The 25,411-nt window shown below is 54.6% G+C and overlaps 7 protein-coding genes across 7 annotated transcripts; 2 read left to right on the top strand and 5 right to left on the bottom strand.

The window, feature by feature from the left end:
* Nucleotides 1-772: 772 nt before the first annotated feature.
* Nucleotides 773-2,119, bottom strand: BDY24DRAFT_414637 (uncharacterized protein; the record flags this gene model as incomplete). The annotated part of the gene is made up of 9 exons (XM_076643344.1): nucleotides 773-799; nucleotides 894-948; nucleotides 1,061-1,113; nucleotides 1,215-1,294; nucleotides 1,435-1,455; nucleotides 1,550-1,630; nucleotides 1,720-1,790; nucleotides 1,885-1,961; nucleotides 2,054-2,119. 9 exons carry the CDS (start codon nucleotides 2,117-2,119, stop codon nucleotides 773-775), a joined length of 531 nt encoding a protein of 176 aa, XP_076497105.1.
* Nucleotides 2,120-3,173: 1,054 nt separating this feature from the next.
* On the bottom strand, nucleotides 3,174-7,775 carry BDY24DRAFT_386924 (OPT oligopeptide transporter protein-domain-containing protein). Its single transcript, XM_076640171.1, has 19 exons — nucleotides 6,995-7,775; nucleotides 6,794-6,885; nucleotides 6,599-6,713; nucleotides 6,392-6,521; nucleotides 6,214-6,320; nucleotides 6,070-6,142; nucleotides 5,780-5,990; nucleotides 5,523-5,710; nucleotides 5,139-5,452; nucleotides 5,014-5,068; nucleotides 4,847-4,951; nucleotides 4,705-4,776; nucleotides 4,520-4,625; nucleotides 4,296-4,446; nucleotides 4,100-4,214; nucleotides 3,905-4,022; nucleotides 3,797-3,837; nucleotides 3,520-3,714; nucleotides 3,174-3,441 (listed from the first exon to the last, which is right to left on the bottom strand). Exons 1-19 carry the CDS (start codon nucleotides 7,714-7,716, stop codon nucleotides 3,430-3,432), a joined length of 2,922 nt encoding a protein of 973 aa, XP_076497104.1. The 5' UTR covers nucleotides 7,717-7,775; the 3' UTR covers nucleotides 3,174-3,429.
* Nucleotides 7,776-9,871: 2,096 nt separating this feature from the next.
* BDY24DRAFT_369918 (uncharacterized protein) lies at nucleotides 9,872-11,041 on the bottom strand (the record flags this gene model as incomplete). Its single annotated transcript, XM_076638082.1, has 3 exons — nucleotides 9,872-9,883; nucleotides 9,959-10,152; nucleotides 10,882-11,041. 3 exons carry the CDS (start codon nucleotides 11,039-11,041, stop codon nucleotides 9,872-9,874), a joined length of 366 nt encoding a protein of 121 aa, XP_076497103.1.
* Nucleotides 11,042-11,766: 725 nt separating this feature from the next.
* Nucleotides 11,767-13,447, top strand: FUN26 (nucleoside transmembrane transporter FUN26; the record flags this gene model as incomplete). The annotated part of the gene is made up of 5 exons (XM_076643343.1): nucleotides 11,767-12,360; nucleotides 12,436-12,583; nucleotides 12,647-12,931; nucleotides 13,003-13,198; nucleotides 13,288-13,447. 5 exons carry the CDS (start codon nucleotides 11,767-11,769, stop codon nucleotides 13,445-13,447), a joined length of 1,383 nt encoding a protein of 460 aa, XP_076497102.1.
* A 116-nt stretch (nucleotides 13,448-13,563) lies between these two features.
* BDY24DRAFT_386920 (uncharacterized protein) lies at nucleotides 13,564-20,129 on the top strand. The gene is made up of 20 exons (XM_076640170.1): nucleotides 13,564-13,978; nucleotides 14,067-14,453; nucleotides 14,557-14,865; nucleotides 14,960-15,645; nucleotides 15,762-15,902; nucleotides 16,064-16,342; nucleotides 16,441-16,558; nucleotides 16,640-16,803; nucleotides 16,875-16,989; nucleotides 17,065-17,152; nucleotides 17,219-17,346; nucleotides 17,419-17,615; nucleotides 17,685-17,992; nucleotides 18,074-18,322; nucleotides 18,394-18,511; nucleotides 18,577-18,710; nucleotides 18,789-19,028; nucleotides 19,111-19,214; nucleotides 19,290-19,666; nucleotides 19,772-20,129. The coding sequence occupies exons 1-20, from the start codon at nucleotides 13,669-13,671 to the stop codon at nucleotides 20,042-20,044; spliced, it is 4,725 nt and encodes a 1,574-aa protein (XP_076497101.1). The 5' UTR covers nucleotides 13,564-13,668; the 3' UTR covers nucleotides 20,045-20,129.
* A 114-nt stretch (nucleotides 20,130-20,243) lies between these two features.
* On the bottom strand, nucleotides 20,244-22,448 carry BDY24DRAFT_386918 (uncharacterized protein). The gene is made up of 4 exons (XM_076640169.1): nucleotides 22,355-22,448; nucleotides 21,683-22,205; nucleotides 20,715-21,599; nucleotides 20,244-20,607 (listed from the first exon to the last, which is right to left on the bottom strand). Exons 1-4 carry the CDS (start codon nucleotides 22,384-22,386, stop codon nucleotides 20,299-20,301), a joined length of 1,749 nt encoding a protein of 582 aa, XP_076497100.1. The 5' UTR covers nucleotides 22,387-22,448; the 3' UTR covers nucleotides 20,244-20,298.
* Nucleotides 22,449-22,636: 188 nt separating this feature from the next.
* On the bottom strand, nucleotides 22,637-25,041 carry GGC1 (Ggc1p). Its single transcript, XM_076640168.1, has 8 exons — nucleotides 24,896-25,041; nucleotides 24,625-24,659; nucleotides 24,516-24,551; nucleotides 24,145-24,389; nucleotides 23,828-24,005; nucleotides 23,461-23,715; nucleotides 23,219-23,294; nucleotides 22,637-23,131 (listed from the first exon to the last, which is right to left on the bottom strand). The coding sequence occupies exons 1-8, from the start codon at nucleotides 24,963-24,965 to the stop codon at nucleotides 23,127-23,129; spliced, it is 900 nt and encodes a 299-aa protein (XP_076497099.1). The 5' UTR covers nucleotides 24,966-25,041; the 3' UTR covers nucleotides 22,637-23,126.
* Nucleotides 25,042-25,411: the final 370 nt, after the last annotated feature.

Raw genomic sequence — 25,411 nt, 5'->3', positions numbered from 1 at the left:
AATCGAAGAAAGGAGAGCGTTCGAACGGAGAAGGTCAACTCGACATCGAAACGCGTCCTTCGGTCTCGTCTCTTCGACTCGACCACTCAACGCACAAGGGCGAGCTACCCACGCTCGGCCACATCTCCAACGTCGATGAGCTCTCGAGAAGAGAAGAAAGAACGCGTGAGGTGAAGCTGAATGCTCAACGTCATTGCCCTTCTCCTCCTCTCCCATCGTGCGACCTCCCTTCCCTTTCCTCCTCTCGTCCAACACCCAACCCTCCTTCTCTTCCATCCTCCTCGCTTCGTTCCGACAGGTTACTCACTTCTATAGCTCCTCTTACTCTGCTCCTCGCTGCGCTGCTCTTCTCTCCTGTCCTCCTGTCCTCCCATCGTCGAGACCGACGCACGCGTTGATTCCAAGAACGAGTGCTGTCGAAGGCGAGATCCTGACGGCGAGAAGAGTTCGAGTGCGGCGAGTTGAGCGGCTGAGGAGAGCGGCTGTTGAGGACGACGGACGAGAACTGAAGGGAGGAGCGGGGAGAAGAACGACGCGTTAGCTTTCATTTCGAGAGGAGGCCGAGTCGTTGGGGAGGGATCGTTTCGAGCTGGTTGAGTAGCGAGGAGAAGAGGAGGGAGTAAGAGGGAAAGGAGGGAAGAGTGAGGGAGGAGTGGTTGAGGAGGTGGGAGGGTCGTAAGGCGATGAGACTCGAACGAGGGAGGGGGGGGGAGGGAAATCGAGCTCACCACGAAGGATGACTCCTCATTCGAGAGAGAACTAACGGCACTGATTATTGGACGAGCAGTGAACGGTAGATCTGAAGAGACGAGGACGAGAGGAGGGGTAAGCTCGTGCTCTTGAAACCTACGAAACTGAGAGAAGCGATCGAGCACGAGGACTAGAGAACTCACCTCGACCGAGAGATAACGACGAGAGACGACTGAAATCTTGTTGTTGGATCTGCTACTTTGACGAAACGAAGGAAACGAGTATGCCGAGTAGAGAAAACGGGAAAGCAGTCAGCTCGAGCTCCTGGAAACGTCGAGATCGAGAACGAGGAGAGACGGGTCGAACTCACCATGACTGAATGCTCCCTCGTTCACGAGCGAACGAAACGGGCAGCTGCTTCGACTAGTAGGAATTTGCAAGACTGTAGAAGCGTTACCGAGAGAACGAAGTAAACTGGTGCTCGAAACTGAGGAGAACGAGCGCGGACGAAGGAGAGAGCTCACCTCGACGACGAAGGGTTGATGAGAGCCGACGAGAAGGGTGTCGTTCAAGCTGCTGCTATGAACGAAGGAGTAGAGAAGATCTGTCGAGGAGAGAGAGATCGGGGAATGAGTCAGCTCGAGCTCTTCGGAACGTTCAGATCGAGAGGGAGGAGGGACGAGTCGAGCTCACCATGAACGAACACTCTTCATTCCAAAAGGGAAGGCATCGAGCTGCTGCTACCCCGAATGAACAGTGAGCAGTCTTTAGAGAGATAAGCGAGAGTAGGGAGTCAGCTCGTGGTTTCAAAGGATACGAGACAGAGGAGAGGGAACGAGGGAGGAAGGGGAGAGCTCACCTCGACCGAAGAGAGGTTGTCGAGAGACAGAGAGAACCGCCTGGTTGGAGGTTCTTGTTGGACGAGATGAAGAAAAGAAAACTGTTGGAGGGGAGTGAACAAAAAAAGAGTCAGCTCGAGCTCTTTCAAACGTTGGAGAACGAGAGGGAGAAGGGACGCGTCGAGCTCACCACGACCGAACGCTCCTCGTTCGGGAAAGAAGGGAACGAGCTGATTCTTCAACGAGCAGAAAGCGACAAGCCTGTAAAAGCGTAAGCGAGAGGGACAAGTAAGCTCGTGCTCTCGAAAGGGACGAAAGTGAGGAGAGGTGAGCGGAGAGGAAGGAGAAGACTCACCTCGACGAGATCTCGACGAGAGACATCGAGACCAGCCTTGTTGAAGTTCTGTTTTCGACGGAGGCGTCGACCGAGGTCTATAGAGGAGACAGATCGAGAAGAGAGTCAGCTCGAGCTTCTCGAAGCCTCGAAATCGAGAGCGAGAAGGGAGAAGACAGAGGGAACTGACCTCGACCGAGAGACGTCGAGAGAAACGACGAAAACAGTCTCGTTCGAGCTGTTGTTTCGACGACATGGATAAGAGAAGTCTGTTGAGAAGATAGAACGAGAAAACTGTCAGCCTGAGCTCTTGGAAACGTCGAAATCGAGAGCGACGAGAGATGTCGAGCTCGCCCCTCTCCCTCCCTCCTTCTCTTTCCTCTTTCTCTCTTTCTCTCGACCCAGACCACCTAGAACGACGAATGAAAGACGAGGAAAGAACTCAAGAGCCGCTGTATACTCTGATCTGTAAAAACGAGCGAGAGAAAGAGGTGATTAGCGTCGAAACGAGAGTAAAAGGGTCGTCTGGGCAGGAGCGAAGGGGAGGAAAGAAGGGAACGGGGAGGTGGTTACGCAACATCCTCGCTGTCGTCCCTGCGAGCCGACGGGCGCTCGGATGTTTGCGTGGAGGTGTTGGAGCGTACGGACGGGGATTAAAGTCGAGCGTGGATGTATAGCAGAGAGGAGAGTGGGAGAGGAGGAGAGGGAGGAGAGTCGAGCTCACCAATGCGTCGATTTCGCTTGTTCGAGTTGGCAGAAGACATGTATATCTTCGAGAGATCACGGGCCAGCCCGTGGACCCGCGCCTGCGGCGAGCAGGAGGGGCCGTAGAGATCCGTAGAGAGAGAGAGTCGTGAGCGAGGGGAGGAGAGGAGAGGGAGGAGCTGAGGTGCCGAGGTCGGTGGGAAGGAGGTTTCGAGAGCCGTTGGAGGGCGAGAGGTGAAAATTTGATCGTCGAAAAGGGTACCGTTGGAGAGAGGGAGAAGAGGAGATTTCGGGAGTGGTAAGATCTTCTTGAAGGGAAGTAAGTGAGATTGGATGGTCGTCGTTGGAGGAGAGGGAGGAGGGAGGAGAGGAAAGAGCGGTGAGCTCGGCTGAGGCGGCGAGGAGATGGCAGGGCAGAGGAGGAATATTCGAGAAGTTTTTCGAGTCGAATATATATTTGTGAGTAGAAGAGAAAAAGAGGAATAAGAGGGTGAAGAAAAATCTTCACTCGGGTTGAGAGGGGAGAGGGAGGAGAGGGAGAGGGCGGAGAGGGAGAGAGGAGGAGGGAGGGAGGAGGGAGGAGAGCCAGGAGAGTCGAGCTCGAAAGAGGGGCGAGGAGGTTATTCGAGAAGTTCTTTCGGGTCGATATATATATTTCTGAGTAGAAGAGAACAAGAGGAATAAGAGAGTGAGAAAATCTTCACTCGGGAGGAAGGAGGGAGGGAGGGAGAGGGAGGAGAGGGAAAAAGGGTTCGACGACGCTGAAAGACCCAAACATAGTACTACGGTTAAAGAGGAGACGAGATTGGAACGCAGAACCCAGGAGAAAAGGAGAAAGCAAAAAGCACGAGCAGAGAAGTCCTATATCGGCCACTGGAGGTTCGAAGGGGAGAGAGGAGGGAAAGGTCAGGTTTGACGCGTTTCTCTTTCGAACGAACGAAGACGACTCACAGTATCAGGCCCGAACCCAGTTTCTGGAGCTATGCGTAACGGCACGTTCTGCCAGTCGAGAGTGTTCTGATAGACGGTGTTCCCTGGCCAGTCGAGGAAGAGGGTCCCTCCCTTCGGCAGCTGAAGAGCGAGGAAGACGACGATGATACCGAGGATCGTCCCTGCGTCGAGAGCTGCTGATAGGACGTAGTTGTACTAAAGAAGAAGAGAAAGAGAAGAGATTATCAGCAAGGGTGATGGCACGAGAGAGAGCGAAGGAAGAAGGAGAGGAACGAACCTTCGACCACCAAGCGAAGTTGCGACGACGGATCACGTATTCTATGAATGCGAGAGGAGGGAGGGTCAGCAAAGCTTGAAGAGACAAAGGAGAGCTTAGAATGCTCACGGAAGACAAATCCTGTCATCATGAAGGACGTGTAGTTGACTCCCGTCGCGACTGGGATGTTGAGGAGGGAGTTGATGAGAACGACCATGTTGACGTTTCGAACCCAAGATCTCGGCCACTGCGAGAGGTGGAGGAATCGGATCAGTTTGGTGTTTCGAACGAAGTTTCGAACAAAGAGGAGAAGAGGAAGCTCACCTTCTGAACCCAAAGCCATACGAGGACGGGAAGAACGGCACCGAGCAGGAGAGCGTAGAGGGCAGGGTGGTAGAGAGCGGCCTTTCCGAATTGACGCTCAGGCCCGATCAGACCCCTGTGAAAAGATCAAGAAGGATAAGCGCGGTCAGAGATAGCTCGAGGGATGGAGGAGGTGAGGACGAATCGAGGGACGAACCACAAGACCGACGCGGTGAAGAAGACCTTCGTTCGAGGGCAAGTGAGCGAGTTCGTCGCTTCGTCCATACAGATGTTCTCGGTCGTAGCGAACAGCCATTGCTTTATTCCGACTTGAACGAGGCAAGAGGAGAAGACGACGACGACTTGGACTGGAGTGGGAGGGAAGAGATCGTCAGTCAGTTCCGTCGACGACCAAGCCGAGCAGACTACGAGGAGACGAACCGGTGAAAACGTTGCGAGGAGGAATCTTCATGTAGTGTCCGAGCTTCATGGACTGAGAGAAGACTCCAGTCATGAAAAGGGTTTCAACTGAGAAGGATTTGAAGACCTGGAGAACGAGGGTCGAACGGGAATAGGTCAGCGGAGGACGACGCGTCTCGAGGGGCCGAAGCAGACGAGAAAGTCACCATTCCAGGGACAGGTTGACCGGGGAAAAGGTAACCAGAGATGATCTGAACGAGCACGTTGATAGGAGCAGCCTGCACGAAAGAAGCCGAACGAAGATCAGCGATGAAAACGTTGAGATCGACGAACGAGTACGAGACTCACCGATTGACCCGTCAAAGCAAGAACGTAGCCAGCAGGAAGAGTGTAGAGCATCGGGATGATGAGGGAGAGGATCAGAGCCCAAACTGGAACTCCGGAGGTGTAGATCTGTGGAAAGAGGACGTTGGATCAGCGATGTCGAGAGGAAGTAAGGCAGAAGAGGAACGGACCTGAACAGCGCAGATTCCGATCACGAAGAAGACGACGAAAGACGCTCCGTACCACCTGTGAGCCCGAAGGGAGAAAGAGACGATCAGCAAGTTCGTCGATACTACGAGAGAACGAGAGGCCTCACCAGTAGGGGACCTGCTTGTACGTCTTCATGAGCCGAGCGTGAACGTCGTCCTTCTCCGCCGAGTTTCCTCTCAGAGACTGGTAGATCCCCTTCCCGTTGAACAGCAGGGTTTGGACGACAGCCGCTGTGCAGACCATCATTGCTGCCATGTAGGTCATCGTGAGAGCGGCCGTGAGGTAGAGAGGGGAGTAGGCGAGGTAGGCTTCGGCGTCGAACCCTCGCTCTTCCGTTAAGACTCGAGTGTAGTTGTACGAGTTTCCGAATCGATCGAAGGAGCTGGAGGATTGGATGGGGAGGTAGGCGAAAGACCAGAGCTGGAAGAAACGAAGAAGATGGAGGTGAGCTTGAGGGAGGAGAGGAGAGTTGAACGAAAAGTCGTTTCACGTTCGTGTAGTACATCGCTGGAACGACCACCCAGAGTCCGATGAAGGAACCGACTCCGATGTTGACCTCCGCCCACCAGGGAGTGACGAGTGGCGAACCTAGCCAGTTGATCTGACTCCAATCGAAGGTGAAGAGGCTCATTCCGAGACCGGTCGCGGTTCCAAAGAGCTGATTTACGACGATGTCGTCTGAACGCGTCCGAAAAGAAACTGGTCAGATCGAGAAAGGGATCAACGAAGATACGCAAGAGAACCCACTCGGCTTGATCCAGCACACCCAAGAAAAGAATCCCAAGGCTCCAAAGAGGAACCCGGGCAAAAAGTAGTAGGCGAAACCGGCGGAGAAGAAGATGAAGAAGAACTTGAGGCGAGGCATTCGTCCGTCGGTTCCCTCGTCGTCGGCGTGAAGGGTGTTAAGGACGGTGGACGTGATGAGGACTTGAGGCCAGATGAGAGAGGCAGGCTCGACCTGGAAGGAAGGCAAGAGGAACGAGAAGGAAGGTGAGGATCGACCTGAACCGATCTCGACGCGTTTCAAATCGACTCACCAAGAAACGACGAGTAACTCCAGCAAGGCAGAGTCCGGTGAGCTGAGTAGAGATGACCAGAAGGATCTCGAACCTATGAAGTCGAAGGAGTGGGAACGGATTAGGTCGTGCGGCCGTTCGAAAAGGCAGAGGAACCGAACTCACCCTGTGGTGAAGGTGAATTTGTAGAAGACCTCGCCAGCTGAGATCGCTCCAAGAGCGTAGGCTTGAACGTTCGACAGATCCGACATCATCACAATCATAGCATGCTCCTGCAAGAAACAAGGAAGAAGATGCCCTCAGTCTCTGAACCCAACTCGAAGCGAAATCGAACGAGACGAACCTTCATGTTGAATGGTCCAGGGTTGAGAGTGAACGACGAGCCTCCGAGATAAGGTAGCCAGGCAGGCAGCGTGAAATCCTGTATCGGAAGAACCCAAGCGAGGACCTTTCCTATTGGGAAGGCGAGGAGCCTGAGAAGGGAAAGCAGGGGAGAACAGGGGTTCAGGGAGGGGAAGGTGAGACGCGAAGGAGAAAAAGAGCAACGCACAGAACGAGAATCGAAGGGATGGCCGGAGCTGAGCTTCGGTAATAGAGGAAAGTGTTGACAGCGCTGATGAGAAGAGAGAGAATCATCCCGATGATCCAGACTCGGAAGGTGAGGGCTGAGAAGAAGAAAGAAAGAGGAGGTCAGACGCGAGCTCGTCCCTTCGAAAAGGAGGAAGAAAGAGAAGTGTGTACGTACTCGGCATGTCTGGATCATCCAGATTTGATACTGAGACTCGAACCTCGTCGTAGGGACTGTCGTCTTCTTGCATATCTGCGATGATGTCGCCCCTGTCGAGAGAGAAAGAGTTCGAGTGAAGTCGGAGGGTCAACTTCCGCTCCTCCTCTTTCCTGGGGCTCGTCTCGTTCCAGATCCGAGGAAAACGAAGAACAAACTCACTTCTCGTAATCCTCTTCTCCACCGCCTCTCGTCGTGTGTCCATCAGGCACGGTCATCGTCCCCTCCATCTCGCTCGTAACCCAAGTCCCTCTGCTCTCTCCTGCCCTGCTCTCCTCGTCCCATTTCGACTCTCCGTCCTCCTCCGAGTGATAACCTCCTCCGACCAGAGGCGTAAAGCTCCTCATCCTGATAGCCTGTCGTCCGTTCTCGTCCGTCGTTGAGAAAGAGAAGTCGTCCGAGTCTCTCGTCGTCGCGGTGCTGCTCCGGACGTTTCCTTTGAGGGAGAACCTGTTGTTGTTGTTGGCTGCGTTGGTGACGGAGGGTGGTAAGGAGGAGTCTGCCGAGTAGGCGAAGGAAGGGAGGGAGACGTTGGTAGAGGTAGGATCGAGGGTGCTGGATTGGAAGGAGAACTGTCCAGCAGTGTTGGTTCTCTCCGTCCCCGTCCCTGGAACGTCTGAAAACCCGTCCGAAGTGCCCAGACGTGGGACTGCACCCGTCTGAGGTCGATGGAACGCAAAGACTCCCGTCTCGGGTTCGCTCTCGTCTCCTTCGTCTTCGTCGTCCTCGTCGAAGTCGTCGACGTCGGGCTGAAAGGTGTTTGGTGCTGGTTCGAGGGAGGAGATGGCCGAGACGGCTGTATCTGGACGGAGGGAATCCGAGGTTTCTGGACGACTACGGGAAGCTGACGTTGAAGGTCGAGCTGAAGAAGGTGGGCGAGGCATGGCGAGGAGGAAGTGGGAGGGAGGTGTCGCGGGAGGGACGGAGGAGGAGGAGGAGGAAGAAGGAGGAGAAGGAGGAGGGGGGTTTCAATGGAAGGATTGCAGAGGAGGCGAGGAGAATCTCCAGTTGCGGATCGGAGATTTGATGGTGAAGGTTTGAGGAGTCGATTGTGTGAAAGAGAAGGCGGAGGAAGAGGGGGGTTGAGGGGAGGGGAGGGGAACGGAGAGAGGAGGGCGGAGGGAAGGAAGGAGGGTGGGAGGGTCTCTCGAAGGGAAGTTGAGCTCTCCTATTGGAGCCTGAAGTAGAGAAGGACATAGAAAGGTCAGCTGGACTCTTCTCTACTAAAAAAAATCTCCCTGGAAAGGTAGCGGGAGAATGAGAGTTTCAACCGATAAGACCCTTCAAGGGAGAGCTCGACGTTCTCCCTTCTCGGCTGCACCTCCTTTTCGACGCTGAAAGACTGACCTTTACGCTCTAATCCTGAGAGAGTACGACGGAGAAGGGGGAGGGCAGAAGTCTGGTTTCGATTCCGTGTTTGGGAAGAGGGTGAACGTTGAAGGTCAAGAGGGAAGAGTTGGAAAGCGTCTCTCCCTTCTGAGGTCTCCTCTGTCTCAGGATCTTTTTTGCTTTCCGGCACCGTCTTTTTGGTCTTGTCCTCTCTAAAGGCAGTTTTTTTTTCTACTCCGTGTTCATCAAGATCTGTTTGCCTTAGCCGAAGAGCCCAGCCGGGCAGAGTTTCGATGTCCCTCTGTCCTTGGTCCGTTTTGGAATCCAGACAGAGGAGGACCGCATGGGAAAGAGGGGAACGGCAGGGAGAGGTCGATTTCGAGACGATCGATGCGTCTTCGAAGGCCTGCAGCGCCGAAAGTTGTGCTTTTCTGGTCGAAGGAATCTACCTACACTCGATCTGATTCGTCCAGAGCATCCAGAACCGAGTCCTTCATGAACAGGAGCAAAGAGGAGAGCAAGGGAAGGCAGACGTGGCCCTCGAAGAATTCTCCGCCATCGATGAACAGGGACGTTTTCTTGAGCTTCGACTTCTCCTTCTCTTTTTGACGACTTCCCTTTCACACGGCTTGCCTGTCACTCAACTTAGAATCTCCCGTTCGTAACATAGGCTCTCCCTCAGCTTCGATTCCTAGAACAGGATTGGACAGGGAGGAGGAAGGGAGAGGTGCGAGAGCCGAGAGCCGTGGCTTGGGAAGAAGGAAAAAAAAAAAAACGCGTCGAGTGGGTATCGACTGAAACAGCCCTCCGTCTCGTCCAGCGAGCGGCTTCCCTCGCTCCACAAGAAGGTCGCGGACATCATGTGAAGCTCGTCTGCCATGGTCGGAGCCGAAACCTAGAAAATCTACCTCTTAGGGCTCTGTTTTCCTGCTCATCCGACCAGTCTCCCTGGTCGACGCTCGTCTTCTTTGACCTTCCGGATCTACTTTTAATCCTCCTGCGTTCCTCGACCATCAAAGCTGTTGGAGAATATGTAGTTCCAGGCGTGTTACATATGGAAGCGTTACGGAAAGAGGATTGAAGAATTTTACCCCTAGAACGAGTCACACGAGCACGCGTCGCGTTTTCGATTTCTCGCACGGAAGCGCTGCCTGGAGGACGCAGACGAGCTCTCGCACCTTCAAAAAGCTCCGTAGACAGAACATTCTACTTCGACAGGGGCTGAGCACGAGAGCGTCCAACGCTTCTTCTGGAAAGAGGCTGGCCTGCAGCGTCGATCTCTCGAGCGATCCCTTCGTCGCTCTTCGACTCGACTTCTTCGACGACGATCCGTCTTCAGCCAGATCAGCAGGAGATCACGGAATCAATCTGGAGCAATTCGAGTCCGGATCTCAATCAGCGGCATCTATATCTGCATTCTCATGGGTCGCCCGACTGGCAGCCAACTTCGCGTCGCGACGAGGAGGCTTCGCCCTCCTCCTCCTTCTCCCGTTCCAAGCTCAGCAAGATCGAAAAATTTGGCATCGAATAGGCATCGGAATAAGTACTGCGAGGTTATGCGACACTACACACATCTACCAAAGGGAGTGAAAGGAAGTGGCCGTTCGAAAAGAGAGAGTTCGTGGAAAGAGGACGCGACAAGTAAGAGAACGAGAGAGAGAGATAACACGGATGATAAGGAACGAAGAGACAAGAGCGTATAGAAAGTAGCTACACCGGCCACTGTGAAGTGAGGACGGGAAGGAGTGCGTCAGTCGACGGAAGAGGAAGGAGAACGCGTCGTCGAAGAGAACTCACCGTCGTCGGACCAAGGAGGGAAGGAGAAAGAGGCGACAAGCAACGAGACTCACTGTTCTGGAACACGAGATTCCCTCGCCAGTTCAACGCCAGAGCTCCGTTCTTGGGTATCTGAAGACAAAGAAAGATGGAGAGGACACTGAAGATGGTTCCCGTGTCCGAGTGTCGAGAGCGGCCGAGAGGAGGTAGCAGTACTTGAAGAACGAAGAAGGGTAGAAAGTCAGTTTGAACGACGCGTCGACGAGAGGCGAGAAAGAGAGACGAGACGAACTTTGGACCACCAAGCGAAGTTTCGTCGACGGATCACGTATTCTGAAAAAGGGAAGATGGTGAATTCTCCTCGACGCTCTTCTCGGCTCCACCTCTCCTCCCTCCCTTGACGACCTCCTCCTGCTCGCTGAGACCCAAAGTCTCGAATTCCTCCCACCACCAGACCCAGAAGCACTTCCCGTCCCTCCACCGCTTCGCATCATGGGCTCAGGAAAGAGAGAGGTGAACGATCTCAAGGGGATCCCTCGATCATGATCCCGATCCGACTTCTCCTCTCCCTCTCCTTCCTCCTGGAAGCTGGAATGGTCGTCTCGACTGTCATAGGTGTCGTTGGTGGCGGATCGAAGACGGGGTTGGTTGAGCGGTTGAAGGCTGAACCGAGGATCTTCCTGAATGAGAGAAGGAGGAAAGAACGCTTCCTCCCCGTCGACTGAAAGCAAACACTCCATCCTCTGGTTCGCTCTCTCCCTCGTCGTCTGTATCCTGGATTTCCTCCTCGTCGAACTCGTCTTGATCCGGTCGGAAGGTTCTCTCTCCTGGAGCTAGAGTGCTGATGGTACTCTCTGTTGTATCAGGTCGTGTTGGGTTCCTCCTCCTGAGGTGCCTGGGCGTCGAGAGCGAAAGGAGACGGCAGTTCCTTGACGAGAACTGACGTGGAAGGTCGAGCCATAGTAGAGAAGGAAATAAAGGAGAAGAGTCGAAGGAGTGTGAGGTTGTTGTAGTTGGGAGAGAAGGAGGAGAGAGGAGGAGAGAGAGAGGGGGAAGAAGGAGGAGGAGGCGGGACCTGGTGCCTGATCTCAAGAAGGAAACCATTTGGGCCGCATTGGAGTGACGAAGAGGGATCTTCTTGGAGTAAGAAGGTCCATACGAGCCTGAGAGAGAGCTGAGGTCAGGTCAAAGGTGTTTCAGCGAGGTCGACGTTGAGGTCAAGAAGAAGGAAGAGGAGGAGGAAGCTTCAAGCTCAGCGCTGCTCGAGTTCGTTTGGTCTCCAACCACATTCTCATTCTTTGAATTCTCTCTAAACCCTCTAAAACCCACTCCTCTACCCTCCCCTCCTCGATCACCTCAATCCGAGCTCTATAGAAGGCAATCCCTACGGCCAGCAGCGACTCAAAGGAACCAAGGAGAAGGAAGGAACCACTCGATCGCTCAAGCTCGTTCATTTTCCCGCTCTTTATATCGAACCAGATCAAGTAGAGATCTAGGTAAGTCGCTCGCCCCATCTTTTATCCTTGAGGTTCTTGGAGGTGTGGGAGCTGGAGAAGTAGGAGGCCTAGGATCAAACGGGTGTGGCCGAGGAGGCGATTGGACGAGCTCTCCTCTGCGACTCAGACCGTCGAGCTCGTCGTCTTCAGGATCCTACGAGAAGGCTGGAGATGTAGAAGAGAGCATGGAGGTTCCTTTGGATGCTCCAGATTCCTAGGATTTCTGGCTTGCTCGATGGAAGGAGCTCTCTGACATCAAGCTCAAGCTCACCTCCTTGAACGTCGACTGACTCCCTCTTGCTCCCTCTCCTCAGCAGTCCTAATCTCACCAACATGTCCGGCTTCTCTCTCTCTCGCCTCCGGGCAGTCTTGACACCCTCCTCAATCTCCGACTACACGCCACTTCCTCAAAGTACACGCTCCTCCTCTCCCAACCCACCACCTCCAACGCTCCCCTTCGTCGTGCTCGGGATGAGCGTCCTCCTGGCCTGGAACGTCCTCCTCTGTCTGTTCCCTCACTTCATCGCTCTCATCGTTCTCTCCTCGCCCTCCCTCGCTCTCTCCCTCCCTTCGTCCTTATCGCTCCTCGCGACAGCGACCAACTTCGTCTCCCTCGCCTGGTTGACCTTCCGGTCTTCTGCTGCTGGATCTGGCCCGTCGAAGGACAGGGAACCCAACTCGGCGATTCGGTTCGGACTATGGACGCTTGTGGCGTTGCATGGAGCGTTGGCGGTGGGGATCTTGGTCGTTGGGAAGGAGGTCGGGGAGGGAGGAGCGAAGGTCGTGTTGGTCGGGCTGGCAGCGTGGACGGTGGGAGTGATGTGGGCTGGGAGTTATCTACAAGCCGGCGTGATGGAGCTGGCCGCTCTGTTTGGACCGAAGGAGATCGGAGCGGTTCAGCTGGGGCAAGGGCTGGTCGCGATCTTGGTGCGTTCTCGAACGCGTCGTCTTTTTGTCCTCTCCCTTCGCTAAAGCTGATTCTGTGTCCTGTTCTTGCTGCAGGTCTCGACCGTTCAAGTCATTTCATCTGTCGTCGCCTCTTCGGCTCCCAAGGATCGTGGTCCGCCGAGCTCGACGACGACTTCTCCAGCTGAGGAGACGTTCTGGTCGACGCTTCTCTTCGTTTCGATTGGAACGATCTTCCTCTTCTGTGAGTCGTCTCCTTGTCCTCCCTTAGAGGTATCAAACTCACTCTTCGTTTCTTTCCATCCAGTCACCATCTACACCCACGCCTCCCTCGCCCGACTCTCTCAACAAATCCTTCTCTCCTCACCCTCCTCTCCAGCCCTCAACGCGTCCAGTCCCACCTCCAAACAACCCACCACCTCCATGGAGATTCTCCGCCGGAACGGAATCATCAACATCACCATCGCCAGCGTCTTCCTCATCACTCTCTCCGTCTTCCCAGCTCTCACCGTTCGAGTTCCGGCGAAAGGGCTCGAGGGTTGGTGGAAAGCGAGCGGGATCTGGGTCCCGTTCGGGTTCTTCATCTACAACGGTGAGCTCCATCGTCCTACTTCTCTTCGTGAGATATTACTGATCTTGAAGTGTTCTTCGTTCACTCCTCAGGCGGCGACTTCCTCGGACGAACCCTGCCCTCTTTCCTCCCTCTTCTCCCTTCCCAACCCGCTCTCCTCTCGCTCGCCTTGCTCCGAATCGGCTTCATCCCCTTCTTCCTCCTTACTTCCAGCGTCTCCTCGACCGTCCCGGACGCGATCTTCCTCCTCGGTCTCGGTATTTTGGGTCTCAGCAACGGTTTCGTCGCGTTCGTTCACCGTTCACTTTCTCATCCCTCTTTTTCTGCCTCCTTGTCCCTTTCACTGACCTCGGCTCTTCCTTTTTTTTCGGTCACAGCACCAACGCCTTGATTCTTTCCTCCTCCCCAGCTCTGAACCCCAAGATCGAGCCGGAGGAGAGGGAAGTCGCCTCAGTCGTCGCCATCTTCATTCTCGTGGGAGGTCTCGTTGGAGGGAGTGCGGCTTCGTTTGGCTTGTTGGCTTTGAAAGGATTGTAGAAAGTTGAGTCCTCGTAGCGAGATACATATTTAGGCATGCCTAGTTTAAACTGCCACGTATTCATTAACGAAAAACAAAGCGATTAGAGTTCGCCTTACGCCTTCTAACGTCTCAGCTCAAGCTCTCCTTCCCTCCCAACCATCACAACCCTCCCTCCCTTCCCAGCTTAGCTCTCTTTCTACGAGCGAAGCCTCCGACCACCCTTCTTCCACATCCCACCATGATGGACCTTCCCCCCTCCCACTTGGTTCTCGCGAACGTGACGACGGTAGCTGGAGCGATGAAGAAGAACTCTCGTTGGGCTCACGCTTCCTCGTATACGGGAGGAGGAGGACCCAACGCCGGTAGAAGAAGACAACAACAACAACAACAACGATTAAGAGGAGTGAACGGGGAGGTGGGTGGCAGAGGAGGTGATAACGGGAGAGATGGAGGAGGAGGAGGAGGAACGAACAGCAGCGTTCAAGAAGGAGAGGAGGAGTTGATGGGCGGGTTTGTCGAGTTGAGGTGGAAGGTTGTAGAGAGTGAAGGTATGTGCTAGCTGTGATCTTATCAGCTCGGTGTATATCTCGATAAGATAACCGAAGAGCTAACTCTCTATCCTTGCATCGGTCGTAGAACTTCCTCCGCTGGCCTCCCTGGTCGCTCCCTTCCTCTCCCTGATCCGCTCTCCTCTCACGACGGGACCCATCACCTCCCACGCCTTGACCGCCATCCTCTCCCTGCTCACTCTCTTCCCACCAGCATCCGCAGCCAACTCTCCTCAAGACGAGGACCTCACCAAAGCTCTGAGCGACATCTCCTGGGCTGTCACGCACTGCAAGTTCGAAGCCTCGGATTCTCAAGGGGACGAGGTCGTGCTCTTGAAGATTCTCGGAGTGATTGGAAAAGTGGTAGAAGGATGGGGAGGGAGTGCAGAAGAGAAGGGTGTAGCGTTGGGAGATAAGGAGGTCTGTGAGATGTTGGAGACAGGGTTGGGAATGTGTTGTCAAATGAGGTTGAGTGGTGAGCTTTCATCTCTTTCTCCTTCCCTTCGACGCGTCTCGCTCTCGTCTACTCACACCAACTTCTCCTCTTCACTCACAACCACAACCAACCGGTTCTATAGAACTCCTCCGTCGAACAGCAGAAACGACCGTTCAGTCCATGGTTCGAGTCGTCTTCAGCCATCTCAAAACGCTCGACCCGTCCTCCGTTCCTCCTCCTTCCTCCCTCCTCGTCCCAGCTCCGGTCGAATCGACCTCTTCAACAACAGCAGTCGCACCTTCGGATCAGTCTTCACCATCTACGAACACGATCTTGGAGTCGGAAGGGATCGCTCCCATCGCTCCCATGGATCCTACAGCACTTCCGTTGGCTGCTTTCGAGCCCAAGACGCCGACGAACGAGGTGCCTCCCGTTCTGGATAGCAACGAAGGTGAGTCTCGTCTCATTCTGTTCGACGTTGAGTTCTCGTTCGACCATTTCCTGACTTTCTGCCCTCTCCTTCACCTCTTCGCCTCTCAATTCAGTCCTCCCCACCTCCGGACCCTCCTCCCCTCTCCCTCTCCCTCCTCCACCTACCATCTTCGCTCCTTACGGCTCCCCAACCACCACCGAACTCATCCGGGTCCTCATCACCCTCCTCAACCCATCCGACCAGCAACACACCGACTCCATGCGACTCGCCGCGCTCGGAATCCTCAATGTAGCCCTCGAGGTCTCCGGATCCCACATCGGGAAATGGGAGGAGATGAGATCGATGCTCTCCGACGAAGGGTGTAAATACCTCTTCCAACTCACCAGGTCGGACAGCAGCAACTTGCTTTCGAGCTCGTTGAGGACGACGTCGACCCTCTTCGCGACGATGAGGGTTCACTTGAAGCCTCAGCTGGAGCTCTTCCTCTCGTACCTCATCGATCGGTTGAGCCCTCCTCCGAGCGCGCTGCATCCGAGTCACGGAGTGGGAGGATCGAGTGCCAGCTCAGTTGCTGGAGGAGGAGGAGCGGCGTCGGAGAAGGAGGAACAGCAAGGAGGGAAAGGGGGGAGTGGGAGTGCGTTGGGCTTGACGGCTCACGGAGAGACGAGGGATCTGCTGTTGGAGGCTCTGGCTCACCTGGCGAGGTACCCGAGCTTCTTGGTGGATCTGTGGGTGAACTACGATTGCGATATGGATAGGGAGGATTTGTTTGAGAAGACGGTTGGGTTTTTGACGAGGGTGAGTTCGAACGCACCCTTTTTGTCTCCGACGCGTCCTTTCCTTCCTTTTTTTCCAGAGACTGGTGGAGCTGACTACTTTGCGTTCTGTTCGGTTGTGTGGTTGGTGTCGAGCAGGGAGTCTACCCGAACTCACCTGGAGTGGGAGGAGGAAGCGAGATTCAGACGGACGCTCAGGCGATCTCTTTGCATATCTTGCTTTCGTCGATCAACACGATGGCGGAACGAGTGGAGAGTGGAGGCTTGCCTTGGCCTGAGGTGAGTTATCTTCCTTCTTGCGCCGAAAACGAGATGCGTCTCTCTCTTTTCCTTCTTTGGTTCGACTCCTAACGAAGACGCGTCCTGACCCCTCCCTCCTCTCTTTTCCTTCCTTTCCACCTTCCTCCTCTCCCACCACCCTTCGGCCTCCATATTTTCAGTCCTACCCTCCACCTACCTCTTTCCCAGCAACCAAAGATCGAAAACGAATCCTCCTCGCAGGAGCCGTTCGATTCAACACCAAGCCCAAGCTCGGTCTCGCCTTCCTCGAATCCAACGGTCTCCTCACCAACGTTCCAGGTCCCGAACGATCCAAGGCTATCGCTAGCTTGCTCAAGTCGACGCCCAAACTCGACAAGACGATGTTGGGAGATTATCTCGGGAGGCCGGAGAACGTCGAGGTGCTGAGAGCGTTCATTGGGTTGTTTGATTTCAAGGATGTGAGTTTCGACGTTGCTTTGGATCGGGTGGCTGGTCGGAGGTAGGGAGAGAAGTGTAGCAAGAAGCTGATCTCGTTCGTCTGCCTCGTTAAATTCAGAAACTCGTCGCCGACGCGATGCGGGATCTTCTCGAGGCTTTCCGACTTCCTGGAGAGTCCCAACAGATCTCGAGAGTTACCGAGACCTTTGCCGAGATCTACTTCGCTTCTGGACCTGGTACGTTTGCCCACTCCTCATTCACTACCCTCGTTCCGTCGCGTCTTTCGTGGTTCACCTTCGTCCCGTTCTTTTTCGCAGCCGAGATCCAATCCGCCGACGCCGTCTACGTCCTCGCCTTCTCCATCATCATGCTCAACACGGATCTGTTCTCTCCTCAGGTGAGGAAGAGAATGACCTTCGAGGACTACAAGAAGAACTTGAGGGGTGTGAATCTCAACGCCGATTTCTCGGACACCTTCCTCGTGAGTTTGCGTTTCTCTCCTTTCCTCCTCTTAACCGAGAGCTGACCCTTCTTGGTCTCTCTGATGCACAGATGGACATCTACGAATCGATCAAGAAGAGGGAGATCATCCTTCCCGCTGAGCATCAAGGGCAACTCGGGTTCGATTACGCTTGGAAAGAGTTGCTGGCGAGAGCTCCCGCTGCCGGTGAGTTTGGCTCGTTCTGCTCCTTCTCGAGCAGCTTTTTCTCGACTAACTTTAGTCTTCTTCACGTGCTTGTAGGTCCCATGCTCGTGTGCGACAGCCCTCTGTTCGATCGAGACATGTTTAACGTCGTTTCGAAGCAGGTCATCTCGTCCATCGCCTACGCGTCAGTCTCCCTCCTCTCTGATCCGTTCACGACCGGCTTCCGTTGACCCAGCCAATTTCTTCACAGCTTCACCACCTTCAACGACGACTACGTGATCCAACGAGCTATCACCGGATTCCGTCAGTGCGCTACTCTCGCCGGAAAGTTCCATCTTCCCGAGGTCTTCGACCACATCGTGATGGCTCTTTCGCAGAGTGAGTCCTCCGTCTTTCGCTCCTTTTATCGTCCCTTTGGGTATCTAATGATCGCTCCCTTCTCTATCGCAGCCACTGGCCTCCTGGACGACCGAGATCCCTCCCAATCCTCGCTCAACAACCCCGTCGTCGAAGTCGAAGGGCAATCCCTCACCGTCTCGGGACTCTCGGTTCGATTCGGTCTCAACTTCAAGGCTCAGCTCGCCGCTGTCGTTCTCTTCACCATCGCCAACGGAAACGGGAACTCGATTCGAGAGGGATGGTCTCAGGTATGTTCAGCTTCGCCTCTCCGCTCAACTCGAAACAAACGCTGAACCGCCCTCCTCTTGCTCGTTCAGATCTTCGAAATGTACCAAACTCTCTTCCTTCACTCTCTCCTCCCAACTCCCATGCTCCAGATGGAGGACTTCCTAGGAGGAACCTCGATGATCCCGCTGCAGGTCGCTCCTCCCGCCAGCGCTCGAGACGATCGTCGATCCGACGTTGGACTTCTCTCGACTCTTTCGTCCTACCTCCTCAGTCCTTACGGATCGAGTGCCGACACCTTGGGAGTACCTACCTGCACTGACGACGAGGTCGAGGCCACGCTCTCGACAGTGGATTGCTTGGGATCGTGTCGGTTCGAAGAGCTTTACGGTCAGGTTGTGTGAGTCTAGTTTTCGTCGCGTCTTTCTCTTCCCTTGAAGACTCAAGCTGACCCGTTTTCCCTTGTCCTTGAACGTCGCAGCGACCTTGAACTTGACTCCCTTCTCTCCGCCATCCGAGCTATCAAGGACCTTGCGGATCGTCGAGCTTCGCCCAAGAAGGATGCTCCGAGGGATCCTCGTCGTCGACCGGAAGGGTCGAAGAGCGGACGAGACTCGCCTGCTCCCTCGCTTCGGGATGGTCAGGTCGCCTACGACCCTGCTTCGGTTTTCCTCCTCGAGATGCTCATCAGTCTTACGAGCCAGTCGAAGGTCAACATCTCGGAGACTTGGTGAGTTCTGAGCTTCTTCCTCTCGTCTCTTTCCTCGACGCGTTCTGAGTTCAGCCTCTCTCTTTCGCCAGGCCCATCGTCTTCGAGCACCTCTCCCTCCTCATCTCGTCGGCCAACGTCTACAGTATCTTGCTCATCGAGCGGGCCGTCGTCGGTCTGCTGCGTCTGTGCCTCGTTATCTCGACGGAGGTGAGTCGTCGTCGTCTCCTCGAAAAGATCGAGGTTGAAGCTGACTCTTACGTTTCGTCTCTCAGTCCTCGCTGCGAGATCAGCTTTACGTTGCTCTGGACCTCCTCCGAAGTCTCCCTGGTCCCATCCTCAACTCGGTTTCGGAGCAGCTCATGGCTGGAGTCGCAAAGATTTTGGAGCAGGATTCGAGCTTGATCAAGTGAGCCTTCCTTTCCTTCTTCGTTCCCTTTTCTCGCCCTATGATCGAAACTGATCCCTCTTCTTCTTTCGAGCTCAGGTCTCCCACCGAATGGGGTCTCGTTCTCGCTCTCGTCCGAGGATCCATTTCTCATCCCGAAGCCTCGAAGGTTGCTTTGAGCCTCGTCGAGAAGATCCTCGGCGGACAGTCTGGACCTGGAGTCACCGCCGATAACTTTGCTGGATTGGTTTCGATCCTTTCGGACTTTGCTGGATTCGGAGGAGTCAGTGCTGCTGGACGACAACAGCGAGGAAGACGACCTACTGGGTCGGGAGTCACGTTCGTCCCTCTCTTTCTCTTTTCTTCTTTGAACGACCAGGCTGCGGCTGATCTGAGCTTCATCGGTTTTTTGTGTATACAGGGAACCTGCCGTTGAACGAGCGCTTCGTGCCATCGACGCTCTCTTCAACCTGAAGGAGCCTGCTGCTGCTCTCGTCGCTGCTTCGTCCCTTCACCCCGTCGAAGGTTCATCTCCTCAATCTTTCTCGAGTCCCTTACACTGTACTGACACGTTTATCTCTTTCTCTTCCTTCTTCTCAGCCTCCAAACTCTTCTGGCTCCCACCTCTGAAGTCCCTCGGAACCCAAGTCGTCAACCCATCTCGAGAAATCCGTCAACGAGCTCTCGGCTACCTTCAGCGAACCCTTCCTGGAAACCAGCAACTCCCCACCTCTACTCTTTCCATCGCTTTCGAATTCGTCCTTTTCCCAACCCTCGACGAACTCCTCAAACCTCAGGTGTTCATGCTCGACCCGCAAGGGATGGAGGAGACCAGACTTCGAGCTCAGGCTCTGCTTTGTCGAGTGTTCTTGGTTTACCTGTCCGAGAAGGGAGAGGAGGAGGACATTACGGAACTCTGGTTGGGTGTGATCGATGTGCTGGACAGGTTGATGAACAGTGGGAAGCCGGATCAGCTGGTGAGTTTCGAATCGCTCTTCGTCGCGTCTCGTCAACCCTCTCTTTCTCTTCTCTCTTTCTTCGATCGCTGATCTCCTCTCCTCTCTTTCTTTCCATATCAACAGTACGAAGCCGTCCCCGAATCCCTCAAGAACCTCCTCCTCGTCCTCCACTCCTCGTCCATCCTCCTGCCTCCCGTCTCCCCCGACCCTCGGACGGAAAGCCAGAAGGCCTTCTGGACGACGACCTACGAGAGGATCGAGAGGTTCCTGCCAACATTCTTGGAAGGACTGTTCCCTCCTTCCCCACCCGTGGTGCAGGAGAAGCTCGTGGCTGTCGAAGAGGAAAAGAAGGAGGCTGAAGTGCCGGTTTTGGGAGAGAAGGTCGAGCTTGCTTGAGAGGACGGAGCGAGAGGACGGTATTTAGTTAGAGAGCTTGATTTTTTAGATAGCCAGACATATTTTACGAACATCTTTTCTTGGATAGCTCACTGGAGAAGGAGAAGGACCGAAACGAGGGAGGAAGGGAGGAAAGTTGAGCCTCGCCTTCGAACTTCTCTCCCTCCCTTTCCTGCTTTCCCTTCCTCGTCTCTCAAAATCAGGACAACAAGCTCGATAAAGACTCAAAAGCTACGAAATCAAAAATGCAAAGCTCAAACCGCCGCAACAGCCCCCTCCACCGTCCCTCTCGTCCTGACCCTCTCCGGAGCCTGCTGAACCCTCGCCTCCGCTGCCTCCCTCGCAAGCTGCTGGATCTGCTCCGCCGCCTCTGCGAGCGTCGCGTCGAACAGGAGCCTATCTCCTTCTTCTAACAGCTGAGGATCGATCTGAAGTCGAGGCTGAGGTTGAGCGATCTCGAGCGGAGGAGGAGGAGGGACCTTGTTGGCTTGGGTTTGGCGTTGCGGTCGAGTGGAGGGTACGGGAGGTTGGTATTCTGGGGAAGGGTTGACGAAGGTTGGGTCCTGGGGAAGAGATGAAGAGGAAGAGAGAAGAGAAGCGAAGGTCAGCGAATGAACGAACGGTCCTTCATCGTCGACGCGTTCTCTTCGCTTTTCGAAGCGAAACTCACCTCGAGCTCCTCTTCCTCGTCGTCTTCGAACCCATCCTCTTCTTCATCCTCCTCCCTATCACCACCACCTCCATTACCTCTCGCCTGAACCTGCTGAGGCAACCTCGAATTCTGCGCCTCGACATACTGATCGAACACTTTTCCGATCCCACCTCTCAAATTCTCGTAATCCAACTCCATCACTCCCAGCGTTTGCTTCAGATGATCCTTCAACCCCTCGTTGAGCTGGAGAGCCAAGAGGAGGGTGGAAGCGAAGTGGTGGCCGTTGGGAGTGGGACCGTTCGGACCGGGGTGGAGAGGAGGAGGTTGAATTCGAAGCTGCTGAGGTCGTGAAGGGTGGGAAGGTCGAGAGGAGGAGGTGGAAGTTCGGTTGCTGGAGCGAGTTTGAGGGTGTGGTTGTTTTGTGGTGGAGGAGGAGGAGGAGGCGCGAGAGTTGGCACCGGTAGGTCTTTGGAGAGGAGGAGGTCGAAGGATCGCGTCGGGGAGGAGACCGCGTCCGTTGGAAGAGCCTTCTCCGTTGTTCATTCCTCCCGACGGATAGCCAGCGTTGTAGGAGGAGGTTGAGGAAGAAAGGGATAGCATATGCTGAGCTGCCGAAGCTGACTCGTGCTGTTGCTGGTGGTGTTGATGGGCGGCATAGGAGGTGGAGGGAGAAGGGTCAAAGTGTTGAGGGTTGTAGGTGTACGGGTAGGATTGAGAGGCGGTAGAAGATGGAGCGGGAGAGGGAGAAGCACCAAAGGGATGGGTGGAAGGGTGAGTTTTGGATTGGGATCGAGTGGATGTTGAGGAGAGAGGAGCTTTGCGTTTGCGAGAGGTCGAGGAGGAAGTCGAAGCGCTCGAAGGGCCGTTTGGAGAAGGGGAGACACCCGAGGTAACGGATCCGTTCTGCGATAAAAGAAAGACAGAGATGACCCTGGTCAGTACCAGAACTCGGAAAGAAGAGAAAGAAACGAGGAAATGATGCTTACGAGCTCGCCCGTCGAGTCCCTCTTCACTTTGTCCCTCTCCCTCTTCCTCCTCTGCCTCTCCCTTCCCTGAGCCCTAATCTTATCCATCCGTTCACTGTCCGGCGTCCCATCCGGCCCCAGCAGAACCAAGGGTTGTCGTGGTTTCTTGGGCTTGATCTGATCCTCCTGAGAATAGTGCTGCATCTCGGAGCCTTCCAGCCCTCGTCCTCCCTGAATCCCTCCTCCTCCTCCCATCATGGACGACTCTCCGATGTCCATCCCGCTCTCGTAGTGACCCATCGATCCAGATTGGATCTGTTCCATCTCGAGTTCTCGTTGTTGGAGCTGGAGATCCTGGTCGTGATCGTGCTGAAGTCTGCTTTGGTGCTGAGCTTGACTCAGTAAGTCGGCGACGCCGCTTCGAACCAAACGATCCCGTTCCTGCTGCAGCTGATGCTCCGAGGACAGATTCAGATCGTCCATAGGAGAGTGCAAAGTGTGCTGATATGGATGGGAAGAGGATTCACCCTCCGGAGCTGGGTAGCTGGAGGGACGAACGAAAGCAAAGGAGGGAAGGAGAGGAGAGGAGGGTCAGCTTCACTCTCGAAGGCAGGATCGATGGACGAGCTCTCTCCACCCAACAAAGTCCCGTTGGCAAGTTGACAAGTGGATGAATCGATAGTAGAGACGTACGAGTCTGGATCGTCGAGATCGTAGGGCGACATCCGACTATGGGGGAGGAGAGGGTTGAGGTTGAAGGGAAGAAAGCTCGAGAGCGAAGCTGAAATCCAGCTGCCTTCCGTCCCCCCTTTGCTGTCCTTCCTTCCTTCCTTGGAAAGGATTTTTTTGCAACGAGAACCTTAGAATTTACTTTGATACTCCGCCTGGGTCCGTTTGTTGTATTCTCCGGGTAGTCTAGAAATACGAATCGAGGTTCTCGTTGGAACAACCCGTCGTCGTCTCACCTCCAAAAATCTCCCAACGTTCATCGGGGCCGTTAAGGACGATGGAAGCTCATAAGACGACACATATAAATCCCAAGAAGGAGGCAGAGCGAGAGAACGCAAAAATTTAAAAGAGATGGAAACAGCTGATGGTACGAAAGAAGGGACGGGTGGTGGGTGGTGAAAGCGAGCGAGCGGAGGCGAAGCAGGTTTGCAGCCAAGTAGCAAGTAAGGAAAAAAGTAACGAGAACTCGCATCTAGGACGAATGCTGACCTGACCATCTAGGTTGAGAGAAATATCGTAAGAGCGAGCAGGAGAGGAGGAGGGAGGAGCAAGAACGTCCTCGAGGTGGGATCGCGTCGGTCGGAGGCGAAGAGACGAAGTGAGCTGAAAGGGTGGTTGACGATCCGTGGGTACCCAACGCGAATTCGAGAGGGAGAGGGGAAGGTCATTTTGGAGTAGGGAGAGGCGAGGGGTCGTTAAGTGTCGTGAAGAGGCCGAGAAGGGGTGGGTTGGTGGTTTAGACTGAGGAGGGAGAAGGAGAGGGATGGGAAATTAGCCAAAGGAGTGTAAAGATGTCGAAGCCAAGCTCGTGGTGGAATCGATACTCACTGTACTTTCCGAACAAAGGAATGAGGGTCTGAGCGAGGGTGTAGGAGAAGACGAGCTTGGGTCCGACAACGAGAATCTGAGAGCAGAGGGACGACGCGAAGGAGAGGTCAGCTTGCTGAATTCGAGCGACGAGCCCCGCTCGCAAGTGCGAAGCAGGATTTGTTGGGCTAAACGTGGTCGAGCAGGATGTACTAGACATGCGGGCCAGTTCTCGGGGGGGAAAAAAAAGAGGGGAGACGAACCTTGGGAGTCAATCCCTTGAAGAAAGCACCAGCTCCCTCCTTCTTGAGCATCTCTCGGATAACAGTCATTCCTCCGACAGAGTTCTCGAAGTTGGCCTGCTGGACCCTGGTCTTGACGACGTCGAGAGGAGCGGCAACAGTGATGGAAGCGACGGCTCCTCCGATGGAGGCGACGAAGTTCTGGGCGAAGGTGGCCTGCGAGTAGTCCTGGAGGTTGAAGAAGAGCTCCTTGGTCATGGCAGATCCTCCGAAGAGCTGAGGGAGGGATGGAAGAAGACGAGGAGAAGAAGGTCAGTCTCCAAAAATCGAAACAACGAAGGAAGAAGGGAGGGCGAAGAGGACGTGAGCTCGAACGAGAAAGACGTACAGCGAAAGAACCGGGAGCGTTTCGAGCCATGGTCCATCCCCATCCTCGGTAGAGAGCGAATCCCTCGTCCTTGACAACGGAAGCGAAAGATCGGTTTCGGAAGGCCTCGGGGTTGGTCTGTCGAAGGATCTTGAGGACGTCGAGGGGAAGGAGAACGACCTCTCCGATTCCAGTCAAGCTGATTGTGAGCACGGAGAGCAATGAAAACGCGTCAGTTCCGGATACTAGACACAACTGGCTTCCAGTCCGAGTGGTTGGACCAGCCCCAACCTCTCCCAACGACTGAGCTCAAGCGAAAGAAGGAAGGGACGACTCACGATCCAGCAGCGGCCTCCCTGATCATCTTTCCGTTCTTCTCACCGAAAGTTCGGGTGAAAAATCCTCCATCGTGCTTGACGATGAGATCCCTGAACCAAGGCTGTCCTCCGAACTTGTAGACTCGCTGGGCGACCTTGTATCCGGCGGCGTATCCGAGTCCAGGGAAGAGGGAGAGGAACTTCTGTCCAGGAGCAGCGTTGACGGCCTTCCGGAAGATAACGGTGTTGAGGTTTCCTCGGTTGACCTGATGGAGACGAGAAAATGCAAGAAGGGAAAGGTGTCAGTGGGGAGGAAGGCCTGGAAGTGGAAGGACTGCAAGGGGAAGAAAAGGGAAAGAAGGAAGAAGCAGGAGGGGAAGAGAGGAACGAACGGGATCCTTGTGGGTCATCAATCGCTTAGCGATGGTCTGATAAGAGACAGAAAGATCAGAGTCAGTTACCGGAGAGGTGGCCGGAGAGTACAGATGAATTTGAGCTCACGTCGACGGGGTGGAAGACCATCAACTCGGCGATACCTGTTCAACGAAGGAAGGAGAGAAAAGAGACAAGAGCTCGTTAGCACCTTGATCGTAGCTCCCACAACAACTTTGCGAGCCCAAGCGAGCTCCAAGACATTCTCCTGAGTCTCTCAGACCAGCCGACTACCCTAAAAGAGCAATCGCCAAAGGGAGACTAGATGGAGCTGCTGCCAAAGAGCCGCCTCGTTCTTGAGCTCCCTCTCCCTCCCCTTCGTCCTCGTCCAAGGACTCACCAGAGGCTCCCGATCCAAGGACACGAGCGTATCCAGACTCCTTCTTGCCGTTCGAGGTGATGGGGGACATTCTAGGGAGAGGAAGAGAAGGCGGGAAGAAGGAAAAGGAAAAGAAGGGAGGGAGGAAGAATGAGGAGGGAGTGAAGGTCGAGATGTCAAAAAAAAGAGGAGGGCGGAAACGGAGGAAGATTGCGAGCTCTCGGAGGCTGATCAAAAGCAAGGTGATGGAAAAATAAATCTCGAAAACCTTCCTCGCGCTAGTCAGATATACACAGGCTCGAATTCGTGCGGATCAAGCTCATTTTTTCTTGCTCGGCGAGCTGAGGAACAGGAGGGTCGCGAGCCAGCGCTGAAGCACCGACTCCCTCTTTCTTCCCTCTCCTCTGCTTCCAGAGGGCGATTTTTCGCAGGCCACGTTGCCTTTCTGCGTATCTCTACTGAATACCTTCTATCCAAGCTGGCTCAATGAAAAACTTCAAAGTTAGATTACGCTCAAACGAAGCCTTCCGATTCGAT

Source organism: Mrakia frigida (genome assembly GCF_051309035.1).
Source record: "Mrakia frigida strain ATCC 22029 unplaced genomic scaffold BDY24scaffold_13, whole genome shotgun sequence".
NCBI lineage: Eukaryota > Fungi > Basidiomycota > Tremellomycetes > Cystofilobasidiales > Mrakiaceae > Mrakia > Mrakia frigida.
The sequence above is the reverse complement of the archived record's forward strand: the minus strand, read 5'-3'. Positions and strand labels throughout refer to the sequence as shown.

What these genes read in the sequence shown, in the direction of transcription:
- BDY24DRAFT_386924 (XM_076640171.1), bottom strand. Translation starts at nt 7,716, where the DNA reads ATGCCTCGCCCACCTTCTTCAGCTCGACCTTCAACGTCAGCTTCCCGT. An exon ending in GTCAACCTGTCCCTGGAATG is followed by an intron (nt 4,626 to 4,704) that starts GTGACTTTCTCG and finishes CTCGTTCTCCAG; the next exon opens with GTCTTCAAATCCTTCTCAGT. An exon ending in ACTTCGCTTGGTGGTCGAAG is followed by an intron (nt 3,715 to 3,796) that starts GTTCGTTCCTCT and finishes CTTCTTCTTTAG; the next exon opens with TACAACTACGTCCTATCAGC.
- BDY24DRAFT_386920 (XM_076640170.1), top strand. Translation starts at nt 13,669, where the DNA reads ATGATGGACCTTCCCCCCTCCCACTTGGTTCTCGCGAACGTGACGACG. An exon ending in CGGTTGGGTTTTTGACGAGG is followed by an intron (nt 15,646 to 15,761) that starts GTGAGTTCGAAC and finishes GGTGTCGAGCAG; the next exon opens with GGAGTCTACCCGAACTCACC. An exon ending in ATTTCTCGGACACCTTCCTC is followed by an intron (nt 16,804 to 16,874) that starts GTGAGTTTGCGT and finishes TCTGATGCACAG; the next exon opens with ATGGACATCTACGAATCGAT.
- BDY24DRAFT_386918 (XM_076640169.1), bottom strand. Translation starts at nt 22,386, where the DNA reads ATGTCGCCCTACGATCTCGACGATCCAGACTC. An exon ending in GATCTCGACGATCCAGACTC is followed by an intron (nt 22,206 to 22,354) that starts GTACGTCTCTAC and finishes TCGTCCCTCCAG; the next exon opens with CTACCCAGCTCCGGAGGGTG. An exon ending in GGGACTCGACGGGCGAGCTC is followed by an intron (nt 21,600 to 21,682) that starts GTAAGCATCATT and finishes CTTTTATCGCAG; the next exon opens with AACGGATCCGTTACCTCGGG.
- GGC1 (XM_076640168.1), bottom strand. Translation starts at nt 24,965, where the DNA reads ATGTCCCCCATCACCTCGAACGGCAAGAAGGAGTCTGGATACGCTCGT. An exon ending in CCTTGGATCGGGAGCCTCTG is followed by an intron (nt 24,660 to 24,895) that starts GTGAGTCCTTGG and finishes TTCGTTGAACAG; the next exon opens with GTATCGCCGAGTTGATGGTC. An exon ending in AGGGAGGCCGCTGCTGGATC is followed by an intron (nt 24,006 to 24,144) that starts GTGAGTCGTCCC and finishes GCTCACAATCAG; the next exon opens with CTTGACTGGAATCGGAGAGG.